General features: G+C 52.6%; 1 protein-coding gene across 1 annotated transcript in view; it reads left to right on the forward strand.

The window, feature by feature from the left end:
- Window positions 1-1,889: 1,889 nt before the first annotated feature.
- The window catches only part of LOC137308020 (zinc finger homeobox protein 2-like), a 70,012-nt gene continuing 61,079 nt past the window's right edge, over window positions 1,890-10,822 (forward strand). The window contains 3 exon segments of the mRNA XM_067976979.1: window positions 1,890-4,193; window positions 8,271-8,395; window positions 8,397-8,808. Of these exon segments, the coding sequence (XP_067833080.1) occupies window positions 1,890-4,193; window positions 8,271-8,395; window positions 8,397-8,808 (2,841 nt within the window).

A 10,822-nucleotide genomic window follows, 5' to 3' on the forward strand; every position in this document is an offset into this window, starting at 1 on the left:
TAACATATCGAGCACAGTACCTCATACGTGCCCTCAGACGCCTGGGCCCCCCCGCCCCCCCCCGCCGGGCGCTGGAATTTCCAATATTGTCCGATTTACTCTCCCGTGGAGCGCCCTGGGACGTTTCACTACGTTAAAGGCGCTATATAAATGCGAGCAGTTGCGTTGTCGTTGAATAATTGTTTTCGATTACAGTTTCTGTGGATCCAAGCAAGGGCAGACCTGAGATGGACCTGGCCCCCTACCCAGCACTCTTCTCAATCCATTGATGGTATAGCAGGCCCCAGGTACGTGGAAGAAGAAGCCAGGCTCCCTCCTCTCTCTCTCTCTCTCTCTCTCCCTCTCTCTTCTTTTCTCTTTCTTTCCCCAGAGAGCAGTGAGAATGTGGAACTCGCTCCCACAAGTTTAAGGGGCGATCTGATCGAAGTTTATAAGATATTAAGGGGAACGGAGAGGGCGGAGAGAGAGAAACTATTTCCGCTGGTTGGGGATTCTAGGAGCAGGGGGGCACGGTCTAAAAATTAGAGCCAGACCTTTCGGGAGCGAGATCAGAAAACATTTCTACACGCAAAGGGTGGTAGAAGTTTGGAACTCTCTTCCGCAAACGGCAATTGATACTAGCTCGATCGCTAGATTTAAATCTGAGATAGATAGCTTTTTGGAATAGGCCATTCGGCCCTTCGAGCCTGCTGCTCCATTCAATATGATCATGGCTGATCCTCTATCTCAATACCATATTCCCGCTCTCTCCCCATACCCCTTGATGCCTTTTGCGTCTAGAAATCTATCCAGCTCCTTCTTGAATATATTCAGTGACTTGGCCTCCACTGCCTTCTGGGGTAGAGAATTCCACAGGTTCACCACCCTCTGAGTGAAGAAATTTCTCCTCATCTCAGTCCTAAATGTCCTACCCCGTATCCTGAGACTGTGAACCCCTCGTTCTGGACCTCCCCCAGCCAGGGAAAACATCCTCCCTGCATCCAGTCTGTCAGAATTTGATATGTTTCAATGAGATCCCCTCTCGTTCTTCAACACTCGAGTGAATTCAGACCCAATCTCTCCTCATCCGACAGTCCTGCCGTCCCAGGAATCAGTCTGGTGAACCTTCGCTGCACTCCCTCCATGGCAAGGACATCCTTTCTTTGGTAAGGAGACCAAAACTGCTCACAATGCTCCAGGTGCGGTCTCACCAAGGCCCCGTCGAACTGCAGCGAGACGTCCCTGCTCCTGTACTCAAATCCTCTTGCAACGAAATAATTTAACCTGCTAATCCCCGGTATCATTTTCTGGTGAATCTGTGCTGCATTCCCACCAAGGCCAGTCTATCCTTCCCGAGGTGCGGTGCCCAGAGCTGATTCCGCTCATGTGACAAAACCCAGATGTCAGGTCAGGATATCACCATTGGCATTGGGGGAAAACCGGGCGGGAGTCTCAAAACTCAGCCGTGCCCCTCCATAGACGCTCCCCTCGGATAAAGGCCCGAAGTAGCCCGCACGATTCGCAGGCTAATCAACCTCAAATAGATTTGAGGTTCGGATCAGATCAGCCATGATCTTATTGAATGGCGGAGCAGGCTCGAGGGGCCGATTGGCCTCCTCCTGCTCCTATTTCTTATGTTCTGACATTCACAGTCTGGCAGGGTGGCCTACTTATTGTTTTCGTACCGTCGCACTGTGTCTCGGAGAACGGCAGAAGGGTTTTCAGGCGGGTTAAAGATTAACGGAGGGGGGGTTTAAAGAGGAGGAGCCTAGGGTGGGAGGCGAGGGGGCGTGGGTCTCGGCGCGGGAGCGAGGTTTGTTCTTCGTGCGCGCGCGCCGCCGCCGTCTTACGTCCTCTCCTCGTCTTCTTCTCACGCAGGTCAGTCTCCCAGGAGATGACTTCCCCGCAGGATGGACTGCGCTAACTCGCCTGTCCTCGCCCGCCACCATGACAGCGTCAACTCGACCGACAGCAGCCAAGACCCTGACCTCCAGGATACCTCACGGCGGCCGCCGCCATCGCCGCCGGACGCCCCCCAGGCCATGAGGCCGTCCGCCGACGACCACTGCGCCCCCTGCAGCCCGGGCGTGGCGTGGGCCGCCGAGCGCCAGCCGGCCTCCGACGACGGGGACGCAGACGACGGGGACGACGTCCGCAGCGTCGACGGCCGCTTGCTTTTCGGCGCGGACGGCTCCGCCTGCCTGCTGGAGGGGGCCGTCCCGCCGGCCGCCGCGCCCGGGGACGGCGGCGGCCGCCCGCTGCCGATCCGCGACCTCCACGTGCTGCTGAGCGAGCGCCGGGCCGCGCGGCAACCCGACCAAATGCTTCCTCCGAATACCTCAGCGGGGGCGGCGGCCGCCAGCCGGCCCGTCGTCCGCAGCTACCGCGCCTACAGCCTCCGACACGGGCGCGGCCGAGGCCTCCACTACCTGCAACCGAGCGAATCTGCCAAAAACTCGCCTTTACCCAAAGAAGCCGGCGGAGGAGGAGACCAAGATGGCGACGGCGACCAGGAGGCGCTCGCGGGCCCCGGGCCCCGCCCTCCTCCTCCTCCGCTCGACGGCCACCTCTGGCCCCGCCCGCCGCCGCCCGACGACGATGACCTCAGGCCCCGCCCCCCGCCGCTCCTGCTCTGCGTCACTTGCCGCCTGTCCTTCGGGCGGCCGGGCTCGCTGGCGTCGCACGCCGCCCGCCGCCACGGGCTGGCCCTCCTCGGGCGGGAGCGCCGCCTGCTGGAGGAGCAGGGCGTTTCGGCCCTCGTCCAGCCGGGTGGTGGGAACAATGATGGCATCGCCAAACCTCTGATCATTAGCTTTCTCGTACCAAAAAGCGACGGTGGGCCTGGCCTGGAGAACATTCCGGAGGCCTGGGGTCGGGGCACGGGCCTGCCGCATCGCGCGACCGAGAGAATGTCAAGCCCGACCGTTTGGCCCAAAGCAACGGCCCCTTCGCCGGCCCCCCACGGTTTGCCCGACGGAAGCAACGACGAGGCGCCAGAAGATGGCGGCCGGGGCCGATCGCCATTGACCGAACAGGACCGCCCTTGCGCGCCCGGCCCACGTCTCCCGGGCTCCTCCGACGACCGAGGCCTCTTCCCCGTCGCGACTTCCAACGGCCCGGGGTCCTCGCCTCCCAAAGGATCTGCGCCAACCAAGGCCAAAGACGTAGAGCGGGAGAAGGAGGTTGGCACGGACGCGGCCAAGGACCCGGAGGCGGCGGCCGACGGCGAAGGAGATCCCCTCCCGGCGGGGCCCGGGGGCGCCGGGGCCCCCCAGCGAAACCAAAGCAGCTACCAAATCGGCAGGTCGCCCGACCTGCCCCCCAGTGCGCCTCCAAAGGACCCTCAAGCCACCTCAGACCCCGGCGGCCTGCGGAGCCGCCCAGCCCGGAGCGCCATCCCCCCCGGCCGAGGGGCCGCCCGGGCCTACCCGGCGGAGGCGGAGGCCGCGGACCCCGTCGGCCGCGAGGAGGGGGGCCCGGCCTTCGTCCAGCGGTACGGCGCCCTCGGGGAGAGGCCGGGCCCGTACCCGCTGCTGGTCACGCCCTCCCACAACTCCTGCAAGACCCTCAAATGCCCAAAGTGCAACTGGCATTACAAGTACCAACAGACGCTGGAGGCCCACGTCAAGGAGAAACACCCGGGCACGGACATCCTGTGCGCCCACTGTGACGCGGGCCGGCCTCACCCCCGGCTGGCTCGCGGCGAGAGCTACACCTGCGGGTACAAGCCCTTCCGCTGCCAGGTTTGCGACTACTCGACCACCACCAAAGGCAACCTCAGCATCCACATGCAGTCGGACAAGCACCTGACCAACCTGCAGGGCCTGCAGGGGGCCAGCGGCGGGGCCGAGAGGGCGCCGGGCCCGGCCCTCCCCCCGGCCCGCCCCGAGGCCTCGCCCGCCGACCGGCCCAAGGCCAAGAGCTCCTGGCACTGCCGGGCCTGCGACTACGAGACCAGTATCTCGCGCAATCTCCGCATCCACATGACCAGCGAGAAGCACGTCCAGAATGTCAGCCTCCTCCGCCAGGGCCTCCCGCTGGGCCTCAGGGCCCTGCCGCAGCCGGGGGTCGACCTCTACCAGTACTACCAGGCCCACAACATGAGGCTCGAGGCCTACAAGACGGACGGTCAGGTGGAGGCCAGGCTCCTGCTCACCGGATTCCAGATAGACGCAGCCGGCTCCCAACAGGCAGCACCAGGTCAGCACTTTCGAGTAATCCCTGTCCGTAAATCACCCGGGAGTGAGTTACAGGCTGGGATCTAATCGAGGGGTTCGGGGGGGTTTATATATAGAATAACAGATACCCGGGAGTGAGTTAGAGACTGGAATCTAATCGAGGGGTTCGGGGGGGTTTATATATAGAATAACAGATACCCGGGAGTGAGTTACAGGCTGGAATCTAATCGAGGGGTTCGGGGGGGTTTATATATAGAATAACAGATACCCGGGAGTGAGTTACAGACTGGAATCTAATCGAGGGGTTCGGGGGGTTTATATATAGAATAACAGATACCCGGGAGTGAGTTACAGGCTGGAATCTAATCGAGGGGTTCGGGGGGGTTTATATATAGAATAACAGATACCCGGGAGTGAGTTACAGACTGGAATCTAATCGAGGGGTTCGGGGGGTTTATATATAGAATAACAGATACCCGGGAGTGAGTTACAGGCTGGGATCTAATCGAGGGGTTCGGGGGGGTTTATATATAGAATAACAGATACCCGGGAGTGAGTTACAGACTGGAATCTAATCGAGGGGTTCGGGGGGGTTTATATATAGAATAACAGATACCCGGGAGTGAGTTACAGGCTGGAATCTAATCGAGGGGTTCGGGGGGTTTATATATAGAATAACAGATACCCGGGAGTGAGTTACAGACTGGAATCTAATCGAGGGGTTCGGGGGGGTTTATATATAGAATAACAGATACCCGGGAGTGAGTTACAGACTGGAATCTAATCGAGGGGTTCGGGGGGTTTATATATAGAATAACAGATACCCGGGAGTGAGTTACAGGCTGCAATCTAATCGAGGGGTTCGGGGGGTTTATATATAGAATAACAGATACCCGGGAGTGAGTTACAGACTGGAATCTAATCGAGGGGTTCGGGGGGGTTTATATATAGAATAACAGATACCCGGGAGTGAGTTACAGACTGGAATCTAATCGAGGGGTTCGGGGGGGGTTTATATATAGAATAACAGATACCCGGGAGTGAGTTGCAGGCTGGAATCTAATCGAGGGGTTCGGGGGGTTTATATATAGAATAACAGATACCCGGGAGTGAGTTACAGACTGGAATCTAATCGAGGGGTTCGGGGGGTTTATATATAGAATAACAGATACCCGGGAGTGAGTTACAGACTGGAATCTAATCGAGGGGTTCGGGGGGGTTTATATATAGAATAACAGATACCCGGGAGTGAGTTGCAGGCTGGAATCTAATCGAGGGGTTCGGGGGGTTTATATATAGAATAACAGATACCCGGGAGTGAGTTGCAGACTGGAATCTAATCGAGGGGTTCGGGGGGTTTATATATAGAATAACAGATACCCGGGAGTGAGTTACAGACTGGAATCTAATCGAGGGGTTCGGGGGGGTTTATATATAGAATAACAGATACCCGGGAGTGAGTTACAGGCTGGAATCTAATCGAGGGGTTCGGGGGGTTTATATATAGAATAACAGATACCCGGGAGTGAGTTACAGACTGGAATCTAATCGAGGGGTTCGGGGGGTTTATATATAGAATAACAGATACCCGGGAGTGAGTTACAGACTGGAATCTAATCGAGGGGTTCGGGGGGTTTATATATAGAATAACAGATACCCGGGAGTGAGTTACAGACTGGAATCTAATCGAGGGGTTCGGGGGGTTTATATATAGAATAACAGATACCCGGGAGTGAGTTACAGGCTGGAATCTAATCGAGGGGTTCGGGGGGTTTATATATAGAATAACAGATACCCGGGAGTGAGTTACAGACTGGAATCTAATCGAGGGGTTCGGGGGGGTTTATATATAGAATAACAGATACCCGGGAGTGAGTTACAGACTGGAATCTAATCGAGGGGTTCGGGGGGGTTTATATATAGAATAACAGATACCCTGGAGTGAGTTACAGACTGGAATCTAATCGAGGGGTTCGGGGGGGTTTATATATAGAATAACAGATACCCGGGAGTGAGTTACAGACTGGAATCTAATCGAGGGGTTCGGTGGGGTTTATATATAGAATAACAGATACCCGGGAGTGAGTTACAGGCTGGAATCTAATCGAGGGGTTCGGGGGGGGTTTATATATAGAATAACAGATACCCGGGAGTGAGTTACAGACTGGAATCTAATCGAGGGGTTCGGGGGGGTTTATATATAGAATAACAGATACCCGGGAGTGAGTTACAGACTGGAATCTAATCGAGGGGTTCGGGGGGGTTTATATATAGAATAACAGATACCCGGGAGTGAGTTACAGACTGGAATCTAATCGAGGGGTTCGGGGGGGGTTTCTATATAGAATAACAGATACCCGGGAGTGAGTTACAGACTGGAATCTAATCGAGGGGTTCGGGGGGGTTTATATATAGAATAACAGATACCCGGGAGTGAGTTACAGACTGGAATCTAATCGAGGGGTTCGGGGGGTTTATATATAGAATAACAGATACCCGGGAGTGAGTTACAGACTGGAATCTAATCGAGGGGTTCGGGGGGGTTTTCTATAGAATAACAGATACCCGGGAGTGAGTTACAGACTGGAATCTAATCGAGGGGTTCGGGTGGGGTTTACATATTCAATTAAGCATGAGGGAACATCTCGGCAATAGCGATCACGACATAATATGGTTTAAGATAAAGATTGCGAAGGACATAAGTAAGACAAAGGCCAAAGTAATAAATTGGAAAAAAAGCTGATTTTCAGGAGATCAGAATGGAACTCGGGAAAATAAACTGAAAAATTGACCGTGGATGAATAAAGCAAAAGGCATACACTCAGTACACATTCAATAAAGGAGAGTATGATAAAAGGCAATAGGAAAAGTTTAGGACAGAAGCAAACAATTAGGAAGGCAAAGAGAAACTACTGAATTAAATTATCAAGGAATATAATAAATATTAAAGTATTCTACAGATACATAAATAACAAAAGGACGATCAGGATAGGGATCGGGCCACTAAGGGATACACACAATAAACTCACAGGTAATAATGAAATGGCAGAAATATTAAATAATTACTTTGCCTCATTATTTACCAGGGAGACTAACATGGTACATTAGAAGAAGAGATCATAAAATATATAAAGACATTTAAGATAGAAAGGGGGGAGATAATTGATAAACTAATCAAACTTAGAGAGGGTAAAACCCCTGGTCCATATAAAAATTCATTAGTAAAGGGAATAGTGCCAGAGGACTGGAGGATAATTAATGTGATTCCTTTACTTAAATTGGGAGATAGAACAAGTCCAGGGAACCAAAGGCCAGTTAGCTTAATATCGGCGGTGGGAAAGATAATGGAATCTTTACTCAAAGATGTAATAGAAAGACATCCAGAAACCGAAAATATAATAAAGAATAGTCAGCACGGATTTCAAAAGGGAAGTTCATGCTTGGCCAACCTGATTGAATTCTTTGAAGAAGTAACAGAGAGGGTCAAGCAGGGCAATGTCGTAGATGCAATATATTTAGATTTTCAAAAGGCTTTCGATAAGGTAAAAGAAAGACTTGTATTTATATCGCGCTTTTCATGACCTCAGGACGTCCCAATTAAGTACTTTTTGAAGTGTAGTCACTGTTGTAACGTAGGGAAACGCAGCAGCCAATTTGCGCACAGCAAGATCCCACAAACAGCAATGTGATAAATGACCAGATAATCTATTTTAGCGATGTTGGTTGTGGGATAAATATTGGCCAGGACATCAGGGGTAACTCCCCTGCTCTTCTTCGAAATGGTTGAAGTGGGATCTTTTACGTCCACCCGAGAGGGGCGGACGGGACCCTCGGTTTAACGTCTCATCCGAAAGACGGCACCTCCGGCAGTGCAGCACTCCCTCGGTCCTGGCAGTGGGAGTGTCGGCCTCGATTTTGTGGCTCAAGTCCCTGGAGTGGGACTTGTGACTCAGAGGCGCGAGTGCTGCCGCTGAGCCGTAGCCGATTGTGGGATCTTGCTGTGCGCAAATGCGTTCCAACAGTGCCCGCGGCTGTGTGGATGTGTAACTGTCGATGCCAGCCTGAACATGTTCCCGTTGGGGGCTTTCCTCCTTCGCCTCAAGGTTGCGACAGCGCCCCGGACGTCGTGACGGTGGGCGCCAGCGGCGGGAGAAACCCGACGGAGATGGAGGTGGAGGAGGAGCAGGAGGAGGAGGTGGAGGAGGAGGAGGAGGAGGAGGAGGAGGAGGAGAGCTCGCTGGCCATCGACGACCTCCGCACCAAGCTCTACCAGTGCATGATTTGCCGCCTGTTTGGCACGGACAGCCTGGAGGTCCTTCACCGCCACGCTGGGGCGGTCAGGCACCTGCCCGAGGTCGAGTGGCGAGAGGTGTCCAGCGACCTCCACCGCTGCAAGCTCTGCTCCTACGGCACCCAGCTCAAGGCCAACTTCCAGCTGCACCTCAAGACCGACAAGCACAGCCAGAAGTACCAGCTGGCCGCCCACCTCCGGCAAGGGGGTCCCGGCGCAGAGCTGCGACTCGCCGCCCTCAACCCCGCCAGCCCCGTCCACCTGCGCTGCAACCTCTGTCACTTTGAGACCAACAGCTGGGAGAAGCTCCGCCTCCACGCTGCGGGCCAGTCCCACGAGGAGAACCTCAAGGTGTACAAGGTAGGCTCAATAACCGGCCGCCGCTGACGGCAGGGCTCGTGTTCGCCCCCTCAGAACGTCCCCAACGCCTACCCCCCTCGGTCTGCATCACTCTCTGTATCACTCTCTCACTCTGTATCACTCTCTGTATCACTCTCTCAGTCTGTATCACTCTCTGTATCACTCTCTCACTCTGTATCACTCTCTGTATCACTCTCTCACTCTGCATCACTCTCTGTATCACTCTCTCACTCTGTATCACTCTCTGTATCACTCTCTCACTCTGCATCGCTCTCTGTATCACTCTCTCATTCTGTATCACTCTCTCATTCTGTATCACTCTCTCTCTGTATCACTCTCTGTATCACTCTCTCATTCTGTATCACTCTCTCATTCTGTATCTCTCTCTCACTCTGTATCACTCTCTGTATCACTCTCTCACTCTGTATCACTCTCTCACTCTGTATCACTCTCTCACTCTGAATCACTCTCTCACTCTGAATCACTCTCTGTATCTCTCTCTCTCACTCTGTGTCACTCTCTCATTCTGTATCACTCTCTCATTCTGTATCACTCTCTCATTCTGTATCACTCTCTCATTCTGTATCACTCTCTCATTCTGTATCTCTCTCTCATTCTGTATCACTCTCTCATTCTGTATCTCACTCTGTATCACTCTCTCATTCTGTATCACTCTCTCTCTGTATCACTCTCTGTATCACTCTCTGTATCACTCTCTGTATCACTCTCTCATTCTGTATCACTCTCTCATTCTGTATCTCTCTCTCACTCTGTATCACTCTCTCACTCTGTATCACTCTCTGTATCACTCTCTCATTCTGTATCACTCTCTCATTCTGTATCACTCTCTCACTCTGAATCACTCTCTGTATCTCTCTCTCTCACTCTGTATCACTCTCTCATTCTGTATCACTCTCTCATTCTGTATCTCTCTCTCATTCTGTATCACTCTCTCATTCTGTATCTCACTCTGTATCACTCTCTCATTCTGTATCACTCTCTCATTCTGTATCTCTCTCTGTATCACTCTCTCATTCTGTATCTCTCTCTCATTCTGTATCACTCTCTCACTCTGTATCACTCTCTCTCACTCTGTATCTCTCTCTCACTCTGTATCTCTCTCTCACTCTGTATCTCTCTCTCACTCTGTATCTCTCTCTCACTCTGTATTACTCTCTGTATCTCTCTCTCATTCTGTATCTCTCTCTCATTCTGTATCACTCTCTCACTCTGTATCACTCTCTGTATCTCTCTCTCTCACTCTGTATCACTCTCTCATTCTGTATCACTCTCTCATTCTGTATCTCTCTCTCATTCTGTATCACTCTCTCATTCTGTATCTCACTCTGTATCACTCTCTCATTCTGTATCACTCTCTCATTCTGTATCTCTCTCTGTATCACTCTCTCATTCTGTATCTCTCTCTCATTCTGTATCACTCTCTCACTCTGTATCACTCTCTCTCACTCTGTATCTCTCTCTCACTCTGTATCTCTCTCTCACTCTGTATCTCTCTCTCACTCTGTATCTCTCTCTCACTCTGTATCTCTCTCTCACTCTGTATTACTCTCTGTATCTCTCTCTCATTCTGTATCTCTCTCTCATTCTGTATCACTCTCTCACTCTGTATCACTCTCTGTATCTCTCTCTCACTCTGTATCACTCTCTATCTCTCTCTCACTCTGTATTACTGTCTCACTCTGTATTACTCTCTCACTCTGTATCTCTCTCTCACTCTGTATCTCTCTCTCACTCTGTATCTCTCTCTCACTCTGTATCTCTCTCTCACTCTGAATCACTCTCTCACTCTGAATCACTCTCTCACTCTGAATCACTCTCTCACTCTGAATCACTCTCTCACTCTGAATCACTCTCTGTATCTCTCTCTCACTCTGTATCACTCTCTGTATCTCTCTCTCATTCTGTATCACTCTCTCACTCTGGTATCACTCTCTGTATCTCTCTCTCAATCTGTATCTCTCTCTCACTGTATCTCTCTCTCGCTCTGTATCTA

This window comes from Heptranchias perlo, unplaced genomic scaffold (genome assembly GCF_035084215.1).
Source record: "Heptranchias perlo isolate sHepPer1 unplaced genomic scaffold, sHepPer1.hap1 HAP1_SCAFFOLD_118, whole genome shotgun sequence".
Classification (NCBI taxonomy): domain Eukaryota; kingdom Metazoa; phylum Chordata; class Chondrichthyes; order Hexanchiformes; family Hexanchidae; genus Heptranchias; species Heptranchias perlo.